The sequence below is a fragment of the Eumetopias jubatus genome, unplaced genomic scaffold (genome assembly GCF_037043125.1).
Source record: "Eumetopias jubatus isolate StellerSeaLion01/CBP00866 unplaced genomic scaffold, mEumJub1_p1.0 scaffold_2, whole genome shotgun sequence".
NCBI lineage: Eukaryota > Metazoa > Chordata > Mammalia > Carnivora > Otariidae > Eumetopias > Eumetopias jubatus.
The window spans coordinates 59,307,592-59,332,683 of NW_028274808.1; the positions used below are offsets into that span (position 1 = coordinate 59,307,592).

Genomic DNA, 25,092 nt, shown 5'->3' on the forward strand with positions numbered 1-25,092 from the left:
TCTTCCTCAGTTTCTTTCATGAGTGTTCTATAGTTTTCAGAGTACAGATCTTTTACCTCTTTGGCTAGTTTTATTCCTTGGTATCTTAGGGGTTTTGGTGCTGTTGTAAATGGAATCAATTCCTTAATTTCTCTTTTTTCTGTCTCATTGTTATTGTATAGAAATGCAACTCATTTCTATGCATTGATTTTTATATCCTGCCACTTTGCTGAATTCCTTTATGAGTTCTAGCAATTTTGGGGTAGAGTTTTTTGGGTTTTCCACATAGAGTATGATATTATCTGTGAACAGTGAGAGTTTGACTTCTTCTTTGCTGATTCAGATGCCTTTTCTTTCTTTTTTTTAAAGTTAAGCTTTTTATTTTGGGAATTTTCAAATATAAACAAAAACTGGAAAAAAAAACAGTGTAATGAACCTCCCTATACCTTTCACCCAGCCTTTTTTTAGATATTAATTATTTTTTAATGTAGTGTTCCATGATTCATTGTTTGCGTATAACACCCAGTGCTCCGTTCAACATGTGCCCTCTTTAATACTCATCACCAGACTAACCCATCCTCCTACCCCACTCCCCTCTAGAACCCTCAGTTTGTTTGTCAGAGTCCATAGTCTCTCATGGTTCATCTCCCCCTCCGATTTCACCCCCTTCATTCTTCCCTTCTTGCTGTCTTCTTCTTCTTCTTTTTTTTTTTTAACATATGATGTATTATTTTTTTCAGAGGTACAGATCTGTGATTCATCAGTCTTACACAATTCACAGTGCTCACCATAGCACATACCCTCCCCAATGTCTATCACCCAGCCACCCCATCCCTCCCAACCCCACCACTCCAGCAACCCTCAGTTTGTTTCCTGAGATTAAAGAATTCCTCATATCAGTGAGATCATATGATACATGTCTTTCTCTGATTGACTCATTTCGCTCATCATAATACCCTCCAGTTCCATCCGCGTCGTCGCAAATGGCAAGATTTCGGTTTTTTGATGGCTGCATAATAGTCCATTGTATGTATGTGTGTGTGTGTATATATATATATATATATACATACATATATATATATATGTATATATATACCACATCTTCTTTATCCATTCATCTGTTGATGGACATCTTGGCTCTTTCCATAGTTTGGCTATTGTGGATATTGCTGCTCTACACATTGGGGTGCATGTACCCCTTCGGATCACTACATTTGTATCTTTGGGGTAAATACCCAGTAGTGCAATTGCTGGGTCATAGGGTAGCTCTATTTTCAACTTTCTGAGGAACCTCCATACTGTTTTCCAGAGTAGCTGCACCAGCTTGCATTCCCACCAACAGTGTAGGAGGGTTCCCCTTTCTCTACAAATGCCTTTTATTTCTTTGTGTTGTGTGATTGCTGAGGCTAGGACTTCTAGTACTATCTTGAACAGTAGTGGTGAGAGTGGGCAGCCCTGTCGTGTCCTTACCTTAAGGGAAAAGCTCTCAGTTTTTCCCCACTGAGAATGATATTTACTGTGGGCTTTTCATATATGGCTTTTATGATACCAAGGTATGTTCCCTCTATCCCTACACTTTGGAGAGTTTTAATCAAGAAAGGATGCTGTATTTTATCAAATGCTTTTTCTACATCAATTGAGAGGATCATATGGTTCTTGTCTTTTATTGTGATCTGTCACATTGATTGATTTGTGAATGTTACATCCCAGAAATAAATCTCAGTTGGTTGTTGTGAATAATCCTCTTAATGTACCGTTGGATCCTATTCTGTAGTATTTTGGTGAGAATTTTTTCATCCATATTCATCAGAGATATTGGTCTGTAATTCTCCTTTTTAGTCGGGTCTTTGGTTTTGGGATCAAGGTGATGCTGGCCTCATAGAGTTTGGAAGTTTTCCTTCCATTTCTATTTTTTGTAACAGCTCCAGAAGAATAGGTATTAATTCTTTTTTTTTTTTCTTTTTTCAAATGCATAGGGCATTAATTCTTTAAATATTTGGTAGAATTCCCCTGGGAACCCATCGGCTCTGGACTCTTGTTTGTTGGGAGATTTTTTTTTTTTTTAAGATTTTATTTATTTATGTGACAGAGAGAGAGGGAACACAAGCAGGGGGAGTGGGAGAGGGAGAAGCAGGCTTCCTGCCGAGCAGGGAGCCCGATGCGGGGCTCTATCCCAGGACCCTGAGATCATGACCTGAGCCGAAGGTAGACGCTCAACGACTGAGCCACCCAGGCGCCCCGGGAGATTTTTTATTACTGGTTTGATTTCCTTGCTGGTTATCAATCGGTCTGTTTAGGTTTTCTATTTTTTTCTGTTTCAGTTTTGGTAGTTTATACATTTCTAGGAATGCATCCTTTTCTTCCAGATTGCCTAATTTGTTGGCATATAGTTGCTCATAATTTGTTCTTATAATTGTTGGTATTTCTTCAGTGTTGGTTGTGATCTCTCCTTTTTCATTCATGATTTTTTTTTAGGTCCTTTTTCTTTTCTTTTTGACTAGTCTTGCCAGGGGTTTATCAATCTTATTCTTTCAAAGAATCAGCTCCTACTTTCATTGATCTGTCTACTGTTCTTTTGGTTTCTATTTCATTGGTTTCTGCTCTAATTATTCTCTTCTCCTGCTGGGTTTAGGCTTTATTTGCTGTTCTTTCTCCAGTTCCTTTTGGTGTAAGGTTAGATTGTGTATTTGAGACCTTTCTTGTTTCTTGAGAAGGGCTTGTATTGCTATATACTTCCCTTTTCGGACCACCTTTGCTGCATCCCAGAGGTTTTGAACAGTTGTGTTTTCATTTTCATTTATTTCCATGAATTTTTCAAATTTCTTTAATTTCCTGGTTGACCCATTCATTCTTTACAAGGACTGTCTTTAACCTCCATGTATTTGAGTTCTTTCCAAATTTCCTCTTGTGATTGAGTTGAAGTTTCAAAGCATTGTAGTCTAAAAATATGCAGGGAATGATCCCAGCCTTTTGGTAACAGAGACCTGTTTTGCGACCCAGTATGTGATCTGTTCTGGAGAATGTTTCATGTGCACTCGAGAAGAGTGTGTATTCTTTTGCTTTAGAGTGGAATGCTTTGAATATATCTGTGAAGTCCATCTGGTCCAGTGTGTCATTCAAAGCCCTTGTTTCCTTGTTGATCTTCTGCTTAGAAAATCTCGCTATTGCAGTAAGGGGGAGTGTTAAAATCCTCTACTATTATTGTATTATTTTTAATGTGTTTCTTTAATTTAGTTATTAATTCACTTATATAATTGGCTGCTTCAGTGTTAGGGGCATAAATATTTACAACTTTTAGAACTTCTTTTTGGACAGACCCTTTGTTTATGGTATAGTGTCCTTCCTCATCTCTTATAACAGTCTTTGCTTTAAAATCTAATTTGTCTGATATAAGGATTTCTTTTGCTGCCCATTAGCAATATAAATGGTTTTCCACCCCCTCAGTTTCAGTCCGGAGGTGTCTTTGGGTCTAAAATGAGTCTCTTGCAGACAGCATATTGATGGTCTTGCGTTTTTATCCAATCTGATACCCTGTGTCTTTTGACTGGAGTGTTTAGCCCATTTACATTCAGAGTAACTATTGAAAGATATAAATTTAGTGCCATTGTAATACCTATAAAGTCACTTTCTGTATATTATCTCGGTTCCTTTCTGGTCTGTGTTACTTTTGGGCTCTCTCTTCGCTTAAAGGATCCCCTTTAATAATTCTTGCAGGGCTGGTTTAATGATCACAAATTTTTTTGTTTCTGTTTGTTCTGAAAGCTTTTCATCTCCGTATTTTGAATGACAGCCTTTGTGAATAAAGTATTCTTGACTGCATAATTTTCTCATGTAGCACTCTGAATGTATCATGCCAGTCTTTTCTGCCCTGCCAGATCCCTGTGGATAGGTCTGCTGCCAGTAATGTTTCTACCCTTGTAGATTACAGACCTCTCGTCCAAGCTGCTTTCAGGATTTTCTCTTTGTTTCTGAGCTTTGCAAGCTTCACTATTATAAGTCGAGGTGTTGACCTATTTTTATTGATTTTTGAAGGGGGTTCTCCGTGCCTCCTGGACTTGAATGCTTGTTTCCTTCCCCAGATTAGGGAAGTTCTCCACTATAATTTGCTCCATTATACCTTCTGCCCCTCTCTCTCTTTCCTCTTCTTTTGGGATTCTAATTATTCCAATATTGTTTTGCTTTATGGTATCACTTATCTCTTGAATTTTCCCCCTAGTGATCCAGTAGTTGTTTATCTCTCTTTTTCTCAGCTTCTTTATTATTTGTCATTTGGTCTTCTATATCACTACTTTTCTCTTCTGCCTTATTTATCCTAGCAGTTAGAGCCTCCATTCTTGATTGCATCTCATTAATAGACTTTTTGATTTCAATCTGATTAGAAGGGGATTCCATAGTATCGTCTATGGTTTTTTCAAGCCCAGCCAATATCTTTATAATCATTATTCTGAACTCTGGTTCTGACATCTTACTTATATCCATACTGATTAGGTCCCTGGCAATCAATGCTGCCTCTTGTTCTCTTTTTTGAGGTGAGTTTTTCCATCTTGTCATTCTGTCCAGAGAAGAATGATGATTGAGAAAACCAAATACTAAAATGGCAACAAGGACCCCAGAGAAATATACACCAAACAAATCAGAAGAGACTTGTAACCAAAAAGAGAGAGAGAGAGAATATAACCAGACAGGTGAACAGAACCGAGTAATACAGTGGATCCTGTGTGTATTTTGGTATGTTTGCTAGAAAACTAAGTCCCAAAATTATAAAGAAAGAGAAACTTACATATGCACAAAAATAAAATTAAATGCAGTAAAAGGATAGAATGTAACTGTAAAATGAAAATTAAAAGACAAAAAGGAGGAAAGAATATAAACAGCTGGCCAGAACAGAGCAATACACTATATCTTGGGTATGTTTTGGTCTGTTTTTAGAAGAGACTGCTTCCCAAAATTGTAAAGAAAGAAAAACTTTATATATATATATGTGAAAATAAAATTAAGTATAATGAAAGGATAGAATGTAACTGTAAAAATGACAATTTTTTAAAAAAGACTTAAAAAATGAGTTGGTAAAATAAGAAATTGGTTGAAAAGGAAAAAGAAAAAAAATTAAAATTGAAAGACTTATGAGAAGGAATCATGAGAAAAATACCGAGCTTTCCATATACTTTTTTCCCCTAGCACTGGAGTACTGCAGTTCTGAGTGATCAGTAAACTTGGTCTTGGTGGGATTTTCTTGCTGATCTGGGGGAGGGGCCTGTTGTGCTGATATTCTTGTGTCTTTGCCCTGGACAGAATTGCACCACTCTTGCTAGGGGGCCAGGCTAAGTAAGCTGCACTGGATTGCTCTATGTGGCTTTTGTTCAGTGAAGGCTCTCCACCCCGCCTTTAGAGGATGAGAATGAAAATGGCGGCCTCCTTATCTCCAGCCCTGGGGCCAAAAGCTATGCCCTTGACTCCTCAGTGTGCCCTCAGGGAAAAGCAGTCCATTACTCCTATCTCCCTGGTTTCCATCTGCATTCCATGCTCACCCAGCTTGTGACCGTGCATTTCTTTCTCTTTTTAAAATTTTTTTTAAAAGATTTTATTTATTTTTCAGAGAGAGAGAGCAAGCACAAGCAGGGGGTGTGGCAGGCAGAGGGAAAAGCAGGCTCCCTACTGAGCAAGGAGCCCAATGTGGGACTTGATCCTAGGACCCTGGGATCATGACCTGAGCCAAAGGCAGATGCTTAACAGACTGAGCCACCCGGGCACCCCATGACTGAACATTTCTATCTCAGGCATAGGACCCTACTTTGAGTCTCCAAGCCCAGCAGACTCCTGCAGCGTGCAGCCATGCTGCTCCTTCCAGTGGAAGGAGTGGGGTCTCACCACAATTCTGTGGCTTCCTGGGCCCCTGCATTTCGTGGTTTATGGCAACCCCAAGCTGAAAACTCACTCTGGGGCTCACTGATTGCAGCCGGCTTTCTTGCTCCGATACCTGGGAACTCTGCCACACTCAGGCACCCCCAGTCTTTCTGTGACCCTAGGGGTCCTGAGGTCACACTGTCCCACCTAGGATTCTGGCTGCTTCGGCACCTGAGCACCTTTCAGTCAGGATGTCCCTCACCAGAGCAGACTTCTGAAAGTTCCAATTTTGAGCTGTGCTGCTAAATCACTTTATGGTGGCAGCCAGCTTACGGAGGCTCCCTACCCCCATTATTTATCTTCCCATATATCGCCTCATATTCACTTTTCTGCACCTCCTACCTTGCAAAAAGTGGTTGCTTTTCTATTTGTAGAGTTGCAGCTATTCTTTTCTTAGATCTCTGGTTGAGTTCACAGGTGTTCAGAATGCTTTGATAGCTATCTAGCTGAATTCCTGGGACCAGACAAAACTAAGGTCTCTTACTTCTCTGCCATCTTGGAAAACTGGTAAATTGATTCTTACATAATGCTGTATTTTTGTATTTATAATGTATGACATATTCTTCCTATTTCCCTTTCTAAATTGTTATTTCTAGTTAAAATAAATAAATATTATTTCTTTCTATGTGTCTGTGTAAAATTTTATATGCAGACACCTCCCTGAAGTATTTTTTTAAATATATTGTTTTTTCCCTTGAGATCTTAGATCTTCCGGATGTCAGGGTTATATCATCAGTGATAAGAACTAGTGTTTTTTTGCCCAGTATTTATTCTGATTATTTCTTTTTCTTCTTACTTCATTCATTAGACACTCTAAAGCAATCTTTAATAATGATGCTAACTGGCATCCTTGTTCCTGATTTTAATAGACATGATTTTATAGCAGAACAGTAGGCTGAATGAGCAAAAACACAGATGTGACCTCTGTCACAATTTGTTGATGAGGCTTAGTGTAGGGAAGATATTCAAAATATGAGCAACACTATACTTTTGTTCTGTTCTTGATTGACTAGGAAGAAGTAAGAGGTAATATAACTCAAAAATACTTGTACGCAACTTGTTTTCCTAAGGAAGTTAACTGAACTAGGTGCAGTTCCTAGTATCCTATTGTTATGATAGGATTGCAAGCACCAGAAAGCGCCCACTTCGCTTTAGTGATAATGATTTGAAATTGAGACCAATAAAGAAGACTCTTTTTTACCCAACCATTTCAGCCACATGTGTGCAGACATAATTCACAGAAAATTAAATTAAAAGGAGTTGGGATTTCTCCATGTGGGTAGAGTTAATTAAAGATGTATGTGAGAAAGTGATTATTATGATTTTTTTAAGATTTTACTTATTTGTCAGAGAGAGATAGAGCACAAGCAGGGGGAGTGGCAGGCAGAGGGAGAGGGAGAAGCCGACTCCCCGCTGAGCAAGGAACCTCATGCTGGACTCAATCCCAGGACCCTGAGATCATGACCTGAGCTGAAGGCAGGTGGTTAACCAACTGAGCCACCCAGGCATCCCGAAAAAGTGGTTTTTATTGATAGACTTTAGATGGATTTTAATGAGGATGACGGTGGAGAGAAAACATGGTAGGATCAGGGCATTATAGGTACTGGTGGGGTAACATTTTTTAAAGGTGGGATAGTGGAGGGAGATAAGTGGAAAAATAGGATGTTAGAAATTAGAAGGTAGAATATTTAGCATTGAAAATTTTGAGGAGCTCTAGTAAATGGCAAGCTCTCTAAGATATAACCATTGGAGGGACTGAGGTAGGGTGAAGACAAAAATCACTGGAGAGGAATTGAGAGGCCCAGAGATTGGAAGGATTATTAATGGAGATCTGGCAATCAATTAAATTAGTTAAGACAGAATTAATATTGGGGAAATCTCCTGACTGGGAGTTGGAAAGAAATGTCTTCAAGGAATGAATGGGAGTGACCTTGGTGTCTTACAGATAACTGCAATAAGTTGTTCTGAGGTAAATCCATTCTATCCTGGCTTCAGTTAAAAGTATGGGGAGTTTAAGGGGCACCTGGGTGGCTCAGTTGGTTGAGCATCCAGCTCTTAATTTCAACTCAGGTCATAATCTCAGGGTTATGGGATTGGGCTCTGTGCTCAGCAGAGAATCTGCTGGAGATTCTCTCTCTCCCTTTCCCTCTGCCCCTTCCCCCTTCTAAAATAAATAAATAAATCTTTTTTAAAAAAAGTATGGGGAGTTTCTGAGCAATTAGAAGTAACTAGCACTTACCAGAAACAAAAACAGTTAATGATTTAAAATACAACATTGTTACGTGTGTTAGTTTCAACAAAAGGGAAAAGAAACCATATGTTAATCATCCTAAATATCATTATGTATAATTAAAATGATATTTAGCTGTCATATACCTTAATCATTTATCAACTTTTACTACATAACAGAGCTTACTCAGTAATTACCTGTTGTAAGAATGCAGTTTTTGAATTTTGCTATAAATGCTGTTATAGGTAAAATTCAAGTTATTTTTGAGACTGTAGCATGATCTTTCTTTTTTTGTTGTTGTTTCAGAGACTTCTCCTGAAAGGGAGAATTACAAACCTTTAATTCCTGGAGAAGAAAAAGTAAAATATATTTCACTTGAAATGAATCCATCAGCTACTGTTGATTCTTCTGTTGAAATGAACAGTCCAGAGTTTAGTGAGGCATCTCCACAGACATCATTGAAGCCAGAAGGAAATGTGGATGGTATTTAAATAGCTCAAAATGAGCTCTCTTTAACTTGATAATACTTTAATTTCTTCTATATAAACAAATCATCAAAACATGTGTATATGTTTGGGTGATTCATCTCTAATTAGGTTCTTTGTTTTCTCTCTTTAATAACTGGTCTGGATTTTTTTAATGCCGCATAATAAATCACCCCAAAACTTAATGTTAAAACAACAACACTTTTATTATATCTCATGATTTTGCGTGTCAGGAATTAAGTCAAAGCTTGACTAATGTAATTTTTATAATTCATGTGCTTTTTGTCTCTGGGATCGCTTGATGGTATTCAGCTGGCAACATGGTCTGATGGGTTCAAGATGGCTTCACTGGTGTCTTTTCAGATGCAGCTTGAAGGCTGTGTAATGCTGGTCCCCTCTCCCTCTTCATGTAGTCTCCATACCTTTCCATAACTCTTTCCAGCAAGGTAGTCTGACTTCTTATATGGTGGCCAGGGCTCACAGATCCTAGGCAAAAGCTACTTATACTTTTAAAAGCTAGTCTCAACTGGCACGGTATCACTTCTGCCATATTTCCTTGGTCAAAGCAGTCACAAACCAGCATAGATTCAAAGGACATAAAACAGCCCACCTTTCCAAGTTAAGGGTTTTTTGCAGCCCTTGGTAATCTGCCATGGTCTGCCACTGAATAAAAAATTATTTACATCTTTCTCCCACGTGTAAAATGCACTTACCCCTTCTTAAAGCCTCATCTTGTTTGAGAGAGAGCCACGCATGAGCAGGGGACAGGGCAGAGGAAGAGAGAAAGAGAGAATCCCAAGCCGGCTTCACACTTAGCACGGAGCCAGACACGGGGCTAGATCTCACGACCCTGAGGTCATGACCTGAGTCAAAATCAAGAGTCCGATGCTTAACTGACTGAGCCACCCAGGTGCCCCAGAGCCTCATCTTCTTATTAAAAGGGCTGAAAGTAAAGCTGTTATCCAAGTCAGGCCTATGTAGAGGTGAATTTTCTTGGGTACAGTTCTTTGAGTACAGTTACTCTCAGTCTCAAGACCTATAAGTGAAAAAGATAAGTTCCTTGCCTTCTAAATATCTAACATACAGTAGTGAAACAGGAATAGAGACTCCTTTTCAAAAACAAAGAAAATAGGGGACATATATCAATCACTGGTCCATACAAATTCTGCAGCGCCAGTCAGGTGTTGCATTGTCAGCTTGCTTCCTTTGCACCAAAGTTAGTGCCCTCAAGGGCTTTTCTAAAATACATCTTTCTTTCCTATGCAATCCAAGCTGATGGTCTTCAGGTTGAATTTTCTTAATTTTGTGGGCTTTGTATGAATGTTATTCACAATCACTACACCAACCACTCTTCTTTTTTCTTTATTCCTTCCTTCCTTTTTTCCTTCCCTCCCTTGACTTCATCTTTGACTAGTAAAATTGAATTTAGTGTTTGTTTTGAGGCCATGTTTTCCCTTAAAAAACTCTTATTGCCTGGAAGGAATTAACTTGGGCTTTCTCTTCTAAATTGTCCTCATAAACTAAACAGCTCTTTCTTCAATTAATCTGTCCAACTTTATCAGAGGCTACTAAAGAAGCTAGCTGGAATTTTTAACATTCTGCTTAGATAGCAACTTAGCTAGATCATTGAATCTCTTAGGTATGTTTTCTGTCATCACTGTTATTCCAGGCACCGTATTTTCTGCCACCATAGAACAAGAATCTCCTTTTCTCTAGCCTCCAGAAACTTTTTTCACTGGCCAGTCTCTCATCAACAGTCTCCTTGAAGCACTTTTAACTTCTGTCCACTGCCAAGTCCCAAAACCAGTGCATGTTTTAAGCTTTTGTTATGTCAGCCCCCTATTTTCAGATAGGAAATTCTATTTCTGCTATCTATTGCTGCAAAACAAATTATTCCTAAAACTTAGTGGCTTAAAATAACTTGTTTTATCTCACGTTTTAGTGGGTTAGGAATTAGGAAAGTTCTCCTCCATGTGGCATCAATACCACTCAGTGGTATTCACCTGTCAGCTGGGCTTATCTGGAAGGGGCAAGATGATGTCATTCCATGCATGGTGTCTCAGCTGGGCCTGTTTAGCTGGTTCCCTCTCCTTTTTTAGTCTCAGGAACTTGCCCTGTGGTCTTTCCATAATAAACTTTCATGGTGGTTTAGGCTTCCAGATTCTAGTGTAGAAGCTGCCAATTTTCTTGAAGACTAGAGCTGGAACTGGCATAAACTTGAACTATACTCAGTTAAGACAATCACAATGCCAGCCCAAATTCAAGGGGAAGGGAAGTACAGGCCCCCTCTACATGAGAGAAATGTCAGAGACCTTGCTGTATGTGTGACCATCGTTAATTCACCATGATAACTTAAATAGTCTTACTTATTAGAATGATAGTTAGTAGGTATGCCTTTTCTTTTAAAAAAAACAGAAGCCTGTTAGGCATATAGTAGAGACTATACAGCCTAGTAAGAGTCAGCAAACATTTCCTACAAAGAACCATATAGTAAATATTTTAGACTTTGAGGGCAATGCAGTAAAAAATCTAGTCTGTAGAATAAGTCATGTTGGTATGGCTTAAGGTGCTAAGGAACAATTATTCACTAAAAAATAACTAAAAGATTTTTTCCCCAAGTGCTTGCCTTGTACAGGTAAATAAAACAAAAAAAAAATTTGAATAACGGATAAAAAATTTAAGCACTGGTACAGTATCAGTTCTCTTTCTAAATAGGACAAGCTAATTGAAAACTTTAAAAAATACAGAATGAAAGATTACCTAGATTCCAGGAAAAAAGAGGGAATGATGGTGGCTTAAACAAGAGCATTGTGGGGCGCCTGGGTGTTGCAGTTGGTTAAGTGTCTGACTCTTGGTTATGGCTCAGGTCATGATCTGGGGGACTTGAGATCAGGCCCTGCTCAGTGGGAAGTCTGCTTAAGACTCTCTCTCCCTCTGCCCCTCCCCCCATGCTTACACACGCACGTGCATTCTCTCTCTCAAATAAATAAATATTAAAAAAAAAGCATTGATAATCTGAATTGAAGAGGAAAAAGAGAAGTCAGCAAATGAAGACAGAAACTTTTCTCATTAGTATTTACTTTCAGAAAATAAGCAGAGAGTTAACAAGATTAAAGATCTACAGATAAAATATTTAATTTTTTGTTATAATTAGTATGTTAGCCTAAAACTAGGTAATGATAATTTATAGAATATTTGTTCAAATATCTATAGCTGGATTTTGCTTTAAGACATGTCTATTGTTGTTTTTGATTTTCAGAAGCTGATGGCTTAGAAACAGAAGTTCTGCAAGAGCCAGATGGAGCAAACAAAGATGGTAGCTTGCCACGCACGATTATTGATGTATGGATTAGTGAGATAAAAGAAACAAAGGGAACTGAGTATGTTACCTCTTTTTCCTTACATTTCAAAACCTGGGTCCCTTTTTGTAATACTTTTTTAAAAAATACTATAATAACCTAATACTGCCCTATATCCTATTATTATAATACCTTATAAAATAATTTAATTTTTGGAAAGATATTACATTCATGTGATTCAGAAATCAAGTATATAAAGATAGAGAGTAAAATGTCTCTTTCCCAACTCTGTCCCCATCCAGCAGATTCCCATTTTCTCCTCCTTCCAGATATTTTTAATCTATCCAAAGCAAAAATGTCTCCCTCCCTTTTAAATAAAGTTATTAGTATAATGTATATGGTATTTTTACCTTTTTATTTTTATTGAGTAACCTAGGAATTTTTTCATATTAATCCATAGAAAGCTTCATTTTTTTTTTCCTCTTATTTTATGGCTACTTAGTATTCCACTAAATGGATATACCACAACTCAGCAGGTCTTCTACATTAATTGATATTCTACATTAATTGATATTTCAAATGATGTTGCAATGAATAACAACCTTTTATATAAGGTCATTTTGCATGTATATACGTATATCTATATGATAGATACATAGAAGTACACTTCCTATGTCATTTGCATTCTTATAAATTGCATTTGTAATTCAGTTACTGTTCTTCCCAGGGTTTGTACTAATTTACATTCTCAGAAAGAATGTATGAAACTTCTTATTTCCCCCAGCTTTGCCAAACTTATCAAACTTTTTTATTTTTGCCAATCTGATAGGTTAAAAAATAGTATCTTGGTTTGGGTTCTTAGTTTATCCATCTCTTATTATTGGTAAAGTGAGCACATTTTTTCAAATGTTTAAGTTTCATGTGTACTTTTTCTGTGAGTTCTCTGTATTATATCTTTGACCCATTTTAAAAATGTGGTTGTTAGTCTTTTATAAATTAGTAAGAACTCTTTAAATATTAGAGATATTTGCCGTGGTTATGATTATGTGAGTTGCAACCATTTTTTCCTTGTCAGCCATTTATGTTTTATTTTTTTGCCATGCAGAAGGTTTTGTTTTTTTTTTTAAAGATTTTTAAAATTTTTTTTTAGAGATTTTATTTATTCATTTGAGACACAGAGATAGAGAGAGAGAAAGCATGAGCAGGGAGAAAGGCAGAGGGAGAGGGAGAAGCAGGCTCCTCTCTGAGCCAGGAGCCCGAGGTAGGGCTCGATCCCAGGACCCTGGGATCGTGACCTGAGCCGAAGACAGACACTTAACCATCTGAGCCACCCAGGCGCCCCTAAAGATTTTATTTATTTATTTATTTGACAGAGAGAGACACAGCGAGAGAGGGAACATAAGCAGGGGGAGTGGGAGAGGGAGAAGCAGGCTTCCTGCGGAGCAGGGAGCCCGATGCGGGGCTCGATCCTGGGATCCTGGGATTATGAACTGAGCCGAAGGCAGACGCTTAATGACTGAGCCACCCAGGCGCCCCCAGAAGTTTTTTTTAATTGTCATGTTTACCTGAATTTTAATAATCATTCAGAGATACTTTGTTCTTTCTAAGATTCTCAAAGAATTTTTCAGTTTTTTTTTCTAGTACTTTCCCAACATGGGCACTTTTTACATTTAAATCTTTAATCTATTTGGAATTTATCCTGGGGTATGGGTTTAGTTTTTCTTCAGATAGCTACCCAGTTGTCCAGTTGTATTTATTAAAAAGTTCATCTTTCCTGCGTAGATTAAAAATGCCACTTTTAATATATACTAAATTTTCTTAATTTCATTGTCCTTTTTTGGTTTTCTTGGCTATTCTTGCTTGTGTCAAATTTCTTTTGAATTTAGAATTTACTAAATTTTGCCTACCTTCCCCAGGAAAAAAATCAATTGGTATTTTATTGGGATATTAAATTCATAGATTAACATAGGGAAAATCAACCTGTTGTGTTCCTCCTGTCCAAGAAGAACATGATAGGCCTTTCTTTTGAGTAAGTTTTGAGTATTTTTATAGTTTCCTTCATCTAGGCTTTACACTTTTATTGGTAAGCTTATTCCTAGTTACATTCTTTTCTTTTGTTTTTGTTATTCTTTGGTCCCTATTCTTCTATGAGATCTTGTAACTAGAAGGTTGTGTGTATGAAAGCTTAGATTTCTTTATATTGATTTTGTACCCCACTATCTTATTGATATCTACTGTTGTTCATGATAGATTTTCAGTTTGATCTTTTACTTTTTTCAGGTATACAATCATCATATGAAAACAGTGATGATTTTATGTCTTTCCAATTTTTTTAACACTAGTTTTTTTTTTCTATAATCACCTTGGTTAGTATCTTTTATACGATGTCAAATATTGGAAATGGGGGTACCTCTGTGTTGTTCTTGACTTTAGTGAAGATGCTTCTGTTATTAACCATCATTAGGCATGACTGTTTATATAAATATTTTCCTTTAATTAGTACAGTTAACTTTTGAACAATACAGTTTTAAGCTGCATGGCTCATTCTATACACAGATTTTTTTTTCCCAATAAATATATTGGAAAATTTTTTGGGGATTTGTGGCAGTTTAAAAAAACTTGCAGGTGAACTGTGTAGCTTGGAACACTGAAAAAAATAAAAAGTTAGGTATTTTAAGAATACAGCATATAATACATATAACATGCAAAATATGTTTATCAACTGTGTATGTTATCATTAAGGCTGTGGTCCACAGTAGTCTATTAGTAGTTAAGTTTTGGGGAAGTCAAAATTTACATGCACATTTTTGACTGCATAGGGGATTCAGCCAGCACCCCATCCCTCCACATTGTTCAAGGGTCAGCTGTATGATCAATTATATTAATGGATTACTTAACGTAAACCATCCTGCCTACCTTAAGTACATTCTTCTTGGTCATGACATATTATTTTAAGGTACTTATGTATTTTAGGATTTTTGTATTAATACTTGCAAGAGTCATCTGCAGTTCCTTTTGGTTACGGGAAATTATTGTTGGATTTTGTTATTCTTGTTATGGTTCATTTATAAAAAGTAATTGGCAGTTTCTTCCATTGCCATCATCTTTAACAGGGACAGTCAATCTTTTTCTGTAAAAGCTAAATAATATTTCAGCCTTGGGTAGACTATTTGGTCTGTGATGTAGCTACTCAACTCTGCCTAAGTAGTACAAAAGCAGCCATGGATGATACATAAACAAATAAGTGTTACTGTTTCAATACAACTTTATAAAAACAGGAAGAGGCCTGCACTTCGACATGGGCACAAAAAAACATACGCAGAAGTGCTTATTATTAAAAAAAAAGAATGCTTATCATAGCAAATAATTTGAAATAGTCTCATAAGGAAATGGCTAAAAATACTGTTTCTCTATACTACACAGCGTATCTAGCACTTAAACACAACTTGAAAATAAAAGTTCCATTTCTAAAGCCGTTCAGCAAAACAATATCAGATTTATTAAAGAGCTAAATGTCAACAAATGGAAAGGAGACAGCCTAATAATTAATATCCAGAATTCATAAAGAACTTGGCAAATTAAGAAGAAGACCAAAGTCCAAGAGAAAAATGGGGAAAGAATATGAATATAACTGTTTGCAAGGGAAACCACATATATACTTTATGGATTATAGAGTCAATACAATGAGAAAAAAGACATCAAATTCCTAAGTTCTTTGACTAACTTTACTCAGTGGAGAACTATGAATGTATGAATGTCAGATACTTGTTCTTCCTCAAAGAAGAGGAATAAATAAAAGGTGGGCCAAGAGTCCAGATGTTTTGCCGGTGAAAGTTTCTTCACAAAATAACATGAAGCCAGGAGGAATGCAAGTAATAGCATCAAATATTGGTGAGAGATTGGGAACTAGGGGCATTGATACATTGCAAGCACACGTAAGAATTGGGAGAGCCAATTTGGAAATCCATTTGCCAATTTTGTTAGTTTAAAATGTGCATATTGAGGGCATTTGGGTGGCTCATTTAAGCGGTTAAGTGTCTGCCTTCTACTCAGGTAATGATCCCAGGGTCCGGGGATTGAGCCCCGCATAGGGCTCCCTGCTGAGGAGCTTCTCCTCTCCCTCTTCCCCTGCTTCTCCCTCTCTTGCTCCCCCTGCTTGTGCTCGCTCTCTCTCTGTCAAATAAATAAAATCTTTTTAAAAAAAATTATAATGTGCATGTCCTGTAATAATGCATTTTTACTTTTTGGTATCTACTCTAAGATGACTCATACATGGGCACAAAGAGGCATATGCAAGAATGTTTATTGTAGGAGAATCATAGCAAATAATTTGAAAGACTCTAATCATTAATAAGGAAGTTGCTAAAAATAAAGAACTTTCTGTATACTGCATTATGGATAGTATATAGCACTCTAAAGAATAAAATGTAGCTTCATGTATCAATATGGAAATATGCCCCAATTATCAAATGATTAATAAAATAATATTGAATAAAAAGGCATTTCCATATATTAAAATAATGCTATTTATTTCTCTGTAAAATTCAAGGGAAAATATGGTAAGATGTATACCAAACTGATGACAGTAAGGGCAACTGAGCTTTGAGTTTACTATGGGGAATTCTCAAAGGAACATTACATTTTTTTTTTTAGTCAAGGTAAAATTGATATAAAATTACCATTTTAACCATTTTAAAGTGTACAATTCAGTAGTATTTATTACATTGACAGTGTTGTGTAGCCATTGCCACTATGTGGTTCCAGAACATTTTCATCACCCCAAAAGGAAACCCTGATACCAGTTAAACAGCCACTCTCCATTTCCCCTTCCCCCAGCCTTTGTCAATCACTAATCTCCTTTCTGTCTATAGATTTGCCTATTCTGGATATTTCATATGGAATCATACCGTATGTGGCTTTTTGTATCTGGCTTCTTTCACGTACCATAATGTTTTTAAAACATTTAAAACATTTAAGTCTTGCTTGTATGAATATTTGTGTACAAGCTTTTGTTTGCACACCCATATTCTTTTAAGTGTATAACTAGGAATAGAATTGCTGCAGCGTATGGTAATTCTATGTTTAACTTTCTGAGGAACCAAGGGACATTACATTTTGAATGAAGAAAAGTGTTACTTGTATGATTAGAAATAAAAACTGAAAACCAAAAATAGAAAAATTTTCAAAATTTAAAACTGAAAAAGTAAAAAATTATTTAAATTTGAGATGAATTACAAAGAATTAAGAAAACAGAAACTGCTTATAAGCCAAACTTGCAGAGAAAAGTTACTGGGGTGCCTTTGGTTTTTGTTGTTGTTTTTATTGTAGTGGACACACAGTGTTACATTAGTTTCTGACAACTCTGTACTTAAACTATTGTTATCACAAGTGTAGCTATCATCTATCACCATACAGCCTTGTTATAATACCATTGACTATATTCCCCATGTCTGTGTTCCCTTTATCCCCATGACTTACTCATTCCATAACTGGAACCATGGACCTCTCACTACCCCTTACCCTTATTGCCCATCTTCTCACCCCCCCTTCCTTCTGGTGAACTACCAGTTTATTCTCTGTATTGGCTCTGTTTCTGCTTTTTGTTTGCTTCATTTGTTTGTTCATTTGGTTTTTAGATTCCACATATAAGTGAAATCATACGGTTCTTGTCTTTCTCTATCTGACTTATTTCACTGAGCATGATACCTTCTATATCCATCTGTATTATTGCAGATGGCCAGATCTCATTCCTTGTTATGGGTGAGTAATATTCCTGTATGTGTGTGTGTGTGTGTGTGTGTGTGTGTGTGTGTGTGTGTGTGTGTGTATTTATCTGTCAGTGGACACTTGGGTTGCTTTCAAATCTAGGATATTGTTAATAATGCTGTAATAAACATAGGGGTGCATAGATCTTTTCAAATTAGTGTTTCTGTTTTCTTTGGATAAATACCCAGTAGTGGAATTACTGGATTGTATGATATTTCTATTTTTAATATCTAGAGGAAACTGTACTGTTTTTTATAGTGGCTGCACTATTTACATCCTCACCAGCAGTGCACAAGGATTCCTTTTTTTTTTTTTTTCAGACTCATTTATTTATTTGTCAGGGAGAAAGAGAGAGAGAGAGCACAAGCAGGGGGAGTGGCAGGCAGAGGGAGAAGCAGGCTCCCTGTTGAGCTGCCGGGGATGTGGAATTCCATCCCAGGACCCTGGGATCATGACCTGAGCCAAAGGCAGACACTCAACTGACTGAACCAACCAGGCCTCCCAAGGGTTCCTTTTTTGTCCACATCCTCACCACTTACCTCTTATCTTTTTGTTAATAGCCATTCTAACAGATTTGAGATATCTTGCTTTTGATTTGCATTTCCCTGATGATTAGTGATGTTTAACATCTTTTTCTGTGTTTGAAAACTTTGGACTGTATTCTTCCAGTCTTTAAGTTTTTGTTAAAAAAATATATAATACATGAATATAATTCCCAGATGTATTGAAATAAAAACTGTCAGTTCTTCTTTACCTTTTTTCCTCAATTAATTCACTCTTGAGTGTTAAAACTTTTTTGTGCATATCATTCTATATAGTGTGCTACACACCATTTTTTGAAACCTAACACCACTTAATACAAATTGATCTGTAGATTACTTTGCTTACTTAATAAAATATATTATTAATTTATTTATAAATTTATAAATTTATATTTATTTTATATTTATAATAAATTTATTTTATTTATAAAATATTCATTTTATATTTATAAATAAATGTACTTAATATATTAAATAAATATATATATTTGTTTCTACTTTGCTAACTTAAATATATTAATTTATTTATATAATATATTAAATATATGTTTATATTTATTTTATATTTATTTATAAACTATCATTCCACAGTATTTCACATAGATTTCTATTTCATTATTGTAACAGCTGCATGATATTTTATAGTATTAGTATATTATAATTGTTTTATATTCTCTGCTATTAAGGGGCATTTTGATTGCTTGAAGTAGTGGTTCTCAAACATTAGCAAATATTAGAATTACTTTGGTATTTATTAAAATAAATTGCTGGGCCTTATCCCCCAAAGTTTCTGATTGATAGGTCCAGGGAGGCCCTGAGCATTTTTATTTCTTTTTTAAGATTTTATTTATTTATTTGACAGACAATACAAGCAGGGGGAGTGTGAGAGGGAGAAGCAGGCTTCCCCCTGAGCAGGGAGCCCGATGCGGGGCATTGTGGGGCTCAATCCCAGGACCCTGGGATTATGATCTGAGCCATAGGCAGACATTTAACGACTGAGCCCCTCAGGCGCCCCCTGAGCATTTGTATTTTGAGCAAGTTTCTGTGTGTTCCTAATGTCTAGGGGCCACATTTTGGGAACCACAATTATAAGAAGTGGTGAGGCTGGTTTTTGTGACTGACTATGATTGGTGAAGGTTTTAACCGGGTAAAAAATACAATGTACTTATGAGAGGAAATATATCCACACACATAAGTGAGGAAAATATTTGGAAGAGGGACCACAGGATGCTGGTGAACTTGTACTCCTTTTTTTTTTTTTTTTTTAATTTAAGAGTGCTTTTATTTCTAGTAAATTGTATTTCTACCAATGTATCCATCTGGGCAGGTTGGAAGATAGGATCACTGTTCAGCAAAATGAAGTTCCTGAAGATGAAATCTCAAACAATGTGGATCACCTTAGTGAAGTTGATATTAGTAAGTTTCATTGTATTAGACTACTTTTGGAAGGTTGTTAACCTGAATCTCTTTTGTTTGGACAACATATTAATAGCATTTTTTATCAGTCCCCTCAATTGTTTAAAAAATGTAATAGGCATAGAGCACTAGATTCTCATTAATAAGCCTGGATTGTTTGGCAACATGGCCAATAAATCTTTTTGGTCAATTATTTTATGAAATGTTCAAAACAGAAAGAATTGCTTGCCAAAACTAAGCCAGTATACTAAGGCCATTAAGTAAGTTGTCTTTTTGTTTTTAATAATATTAATTATAAAATATGAGAAATATAATTTTTCCTATCTAACCTGTAGGAACAAAGATAAACTGGAGCTAAATATGAGTGTCTAAACAATATATTTTCACATTTCCTAATTTTTTTTCTTTTTCCTATTTTAATTGGAAATGACATAGCATTCTGATACTGTGAAAGTAGAAATTCGTTCTAGTGCTAATGACACTTTTTTTATTATGTTATATATTTTAGAACTTGAATTTAATGGAGGTATATAGCAAATTAATCTTTCTGAAAATAAAACCTTATATCCTATCAAAGTTTACTTATAAGGTAATTAATCATATCTATACTTTGATTTTGTTTTTCTGATAGAGAGTTTTTGGCTAGATTCGTGTTAAGTACTGTGCTTTTTCAGTATCACATAGAGGTTAAGTACTGTATAGACATCACAGAATTTTTCCGTTATACCACAGGACCTGAAATAGGTGATTCTCAGCACCCTAAATGTGATGTTGATAAATCTGTGCAACCAGAGCCATTTTTCCATAGAGTGGTTCTTTCAAAACACTTGAACGTAGTCTCTCAAATTCAGTCAATTCTGTGTTCACCAGAAGAATCCTTTCCGCTTCGATCTCGCTCTGATTCACCACCAAAAAATAAAAGCCAAAATTCCTTGCTGATTGGACTTTCAACTGGTCTATTTGATGCAAACAACCCAAAGGCAAGTATGCACCTCCAATGGAAAATATCTGTTTTAATAACATTTCTTATTTACTGTTTTTCTTTAATAAACCATAATATTGAGTTTTAATCTCTTATACACACACACACACAAATAAACAAAAACAGTAATAAAACCTCCATCTTCTCTTCTGGGATTCTGAAAAGAAATTGCCATTGAGTACAACTAGGACAAAGACTGTTTCACTGGCTCCTTGTTCAGGATTCTTTTTACTGGGTCGACTTTTATTTAAGTAAAAATCCCTCTTACACCGTTTCCCTTTCTCACTACTCAACCCAACTTCCATTTTTCATATAAGACTAAATTTAAGCAATATATTTTAAGTGGACAGAAGTGCTGTTTGCCTAATTTGTATGTAGAAAAGGTAATAGATATTCATATGTACTTTATGGCAAAAAATTTTCAAACTTCTTACCTTTTTTCACTTGCTGTTTTTGAAAATATGCAACCAATTTTTTCTTATTAAGAAATTACAATATTTATAGAAAATTTAAAGATATAAAGAAATCACATATTTTGTTATATTACTTTTACATATGTAATTATTACATCTATAAAACTTTCTGCCAAAATAGAATAGTATGCATATTTTTTGTTACCTGCTTTTCTGTTTAATATGTACTATAAAATTATTACAAATGTTAATATTACAAATTATAAAAACAGCATTTTGTCATATCATCAAATAATCTCTCATATCATCTATAATGACCACAAATTCCATTGTGCTACTATGCTAGATATAATTTTTTTAACTAATCTATTTTTGTTGGGCCTTTAGGTTTCAATTTTTGTTACAGTAACCACCTACATCTGTATCTTTGACAGTAGCCACAATTATTTTCATAAAATAAATTTCTGTAAGTGGAGTTCAAAAGTTATATTGTATAGTGCCTGATTTCCCTTTAAGAAATAGCTTATAATGCCTCAATAGTATGTAAGAGTCTGGACTCTAAAAAGTACCAACTTAAAAATTGTGTATTAAGGAGCTGAGTAATGATATTTTTAAAAATTTGTGTTTCTGTGTTTACCAGTGGGGCTGGACATTTTTCATGTATTTAAGTCTATATGGGAATGAATTACCTGAATTCTTTTGTCCTTTTTAAATATGTCATTTTGATTTTCAATTTAATTTTCAAACGGGATATGTTTTTATTTTTTGGAGTGTTTTCTTAAGTTTATTTTAAATGTAGAGATTGTGAAATTCTCTCATTTGTCTAATAGCAGTCAAACTTTCAAAGATAATTAACTGTGAAAACAAATTTATGATCTTCAGAGTTTGAGAATAAGGCCTATTTATGGTACAGATGAAGATTATCCTATAATTCATGTACTTTCTTTTGTAGTAAAGGTGTATAGCTAACTGTCTTTAGCCCAGAATTTTTGAATAACTTATTTCTGTGTATAAAGTTAACATTCCTTGCATAATACATTTTATTTGATTTTCTTTCATAGCCTTAGTTCAGCCTTAGTAATTCTACGGAAGTACTTACTTGGGAAGTAAGCACAACAAAGCAGATTTTGTGTAGGGGACTGACTGTGAGAGGGAGGGGCAAGAAAAAACCCTAGAAAATCAAAGCAATTTGTAGCCATTTAAGACAAGGACAGAAGGCCATACCTGTCTATCCCTTAAATCTTTGAGGTCATGAGGGGCACCTGGGTGCCTCAGTCATTAAGCATCTGCCTTCCGCTCAGGGCATGATCCCAGGGTCCTGGGATTGAGCCCCACATCAGGCTCTCTGCTCAGCGAGGAGTCTGCTTCTCCTTCTCCCTCTGCTGCTCCCCCTGCTTGCGCTCTCTCTCTGTCAAATAAATAAAAATCTTTAAAAAAAAATCTTTTGAGATCATGCGAGGTCATCACTGGGCCAAAATGGTGACCTTGAAATATGAAGAAAAGGTAAAAATTATTTATAATCATTTAAATAATCTGTTTACTAAATGGAATAATTTGAGCTCTTACAAAGATTGTTGTTGAAATTCTTTTTAAAAATGTTGTTATGCCACTTGTCTTCTTTTTTTATTAAAGGAAATCCTCCTTGTACTTTGAATCCTAACCTCTCTCACCTTCTCAAGAATTCACTTGTTTACTTTGGTCACACTAGCTTGTATCATCAGCTTTTTCCTCTATAATGGATCATTTCCTCAACATGCATATTCTAATAAATCCCATCATAATTAGCAAACTTCTCATGAGAACATGCCCTTCTCTGGCTACCACCCCTTTCTCTGCTCCCTTTTACAACCAAACATCTTGAGTATGTTGTATCTTTACAGTCTCCACTTCCATTCACTTCCAAATACATTCCAACATGACTTTTAGCACACTCCTCCATTAAAATTGCTTTTGTCAAATCAATTACTAGTACATTGGCAAATTCCCAGTACCTTTTTCTCTCTCAACCTTTCTTGACTTTTCTTCTTCCAACACAGTTGATATACACTTTATTTTTAAAATAGTTTTATCTCTTGGCTTTCTTTATATCATATTTTCCTCTGCACTCATGAGTCACCCTTTAGTCTCCTTTACTGGTGGCTACTACTCTAACAGATCTCTTTAAAAGAATTTATTCTTCTATCATCATGTAAAATGTTCTGTAAATGTCAAGAATTAAGTCAAATTGGTTGATAGTGCTGTTCAAGTCTTCTTTATCTTTACTAATTTTTTTGTCTATTGTATCTAGTTATATCATTTGTTGAGAAAAGAATGGAAAAAATTATATAATTATCTTTTCATTTGTGTCAATTTTTGTTCCATGTATTTTGAAACTTTGTTATTGAGTGAATAAAAATTTAGTATTACTGTTCCTTCTGGATGAATTGATAGGTTTATTGTTATGAAGGATCCCATTTGTTTGATAGTGTTGTTCATCTTCTGTGTTCTTACTGATTTTCTTTCCACTTGTTTATCAGCTACTGAAAAAGGAGTATTGAAATTTCCAGTCAATTGAATGTAAATTAATAATCTTTATATCTTCTTGATAAATTGCCTTCTTTATCATTATGAAATGACTCTCCTTATTCTTGGTCATATCACCTTGTTCTGAAATCTATTTTGTCTGGTTTTAATATAGCCATTCCAGCTTTCTGATGATTAGTATTTGTAAGGTGTATATATATATTTTACCTTCATAACTTGTAATCACACTGATTTTTATGTAGATTTTTTTGTAGCTGTTACGTTGTCAAGTCTTGCTTTTTAACCAGTCTGACAGCCTCTTCTATTTAAAGTGATTAGACCATTTACTTTTCATGTAATTTTCGATAATATTATTGGTCTGACTGAGTTTAAACCTACCATTTTGCTATTGTTCTCTATTTGTCTCATCACTTTTTCTGTTCTTATTTTACTTTTATTCTCCCTTCTTTCAGATTATTTTTAGCATTTTATTTTATCTCTACTATTTGCCAATATAGACGTTTTCAAAAACTTATTTGTAATTCTCAGCTTTCAAGATGCAGTTTTAGCTTTTTACAGTCTTCCTTCAAAATATTATACCAATTCACATATGACATAAGAACGTTTTCACAGTGTACTTCCATTTCCACCCTCTTGTCTATTCTTTTGGCATTGTTGTCTTATATTTTACATCCACATGTAAATTTTTATTGTTTTTGTTTAATAACAGACATAGCCCCTGTCCACCAACCTATGTGGTTCTCTTCATATTTTGAGAAAAAGTAGAACTTAACCAACAACTAAAACATCTAAAAAATCTATCAAAGAAGACTGTGAACATGAAGCATTTTTAATATAGGACAGATAGCTGTTGGACTGATGGGTGCATAGACCCATTCCAAGAGGAAAATTGCCAAATTACATACCTCTCGAAATTTCTTTCTACTGTATTATTTTATGTTAGGTTAGGAAAGCTATTTTAATTAGTGAAAGGAATAAACTAAAATTGAGATTTTTTTTTTACCAGGGTTGGAATTTATCTGTCTAAAAAATATTGCATCTTTATATATAGACCCCTTGAATTTAGGTATATAATGCATATATGCTATATATTTTTGATTTTAGCATCTATCTGGAGAAAATGTTACTATATGCATACTTTGCACACTGCTGGTTTATAATATACATGGTTCAAATAAACAAGTCAAGCATAAATTCTGCCAACAATGAGAGATTCAGCAAAAGAAATATCTTCAGTACCATCAATAAGTGTTTTAATAAGCAGTGTATCTTCACCATCTTATAGTTCATAACTATTTTTTACTTGTGCTGTAATATGTAAATTATGTTCAAATAATGGAAATCTATTCTTTTTCTCAAAAACAGATTGTACCAATTAAATTGGCAAAATATATAAATTTTCATTAATATGCTAAACTATGTTTTCTTCATGGTCCCCAATCTGGTGTAGGATTCTTACCAGGGCCTTAGGAATTATGTTACCCAAATCTTACAGTTTCCTTTATGGTTATTAACTGAATTCGGAGGCTTATGTATATAGACATTTGTTTCAT

At 35.3% G+C, this 25,092-nt stretch overlaps 1 protein-coding gene across 1 annotated transcript in view; it reads left to right on the forward strand.

Annotated features, from left to right (window-relative positions):
• NEK1 (NIMA related kinase 1) overlaps window positions 1-25,092 on the forward strand; it is a 216,482-nt gene that overhangs the window by 162,645 nt on the left and 28,745 nt on the right. Inside the window, exons 26-29 of the mRNA XM_088021009.1 lie at window positions 8,420-8,596; window positions 11,858-11,978; window positions 19,533-19,621; window positions 20,354-20,601. Of these exons, the coding sequence (XP_087877135.1) occupies window positions 8,420-8,596; window positions 11,858-11,978; window positions 19,533-19,621; window positions 20,354-20,601 (635 nt within the window). The remainder of the gene's footprint in view (window positions 1-8,419; window positions 8,597-11,857; window positions 11,979-19,532; window positions 19,622-20,353; window positions 20,602-25,092) is intronic.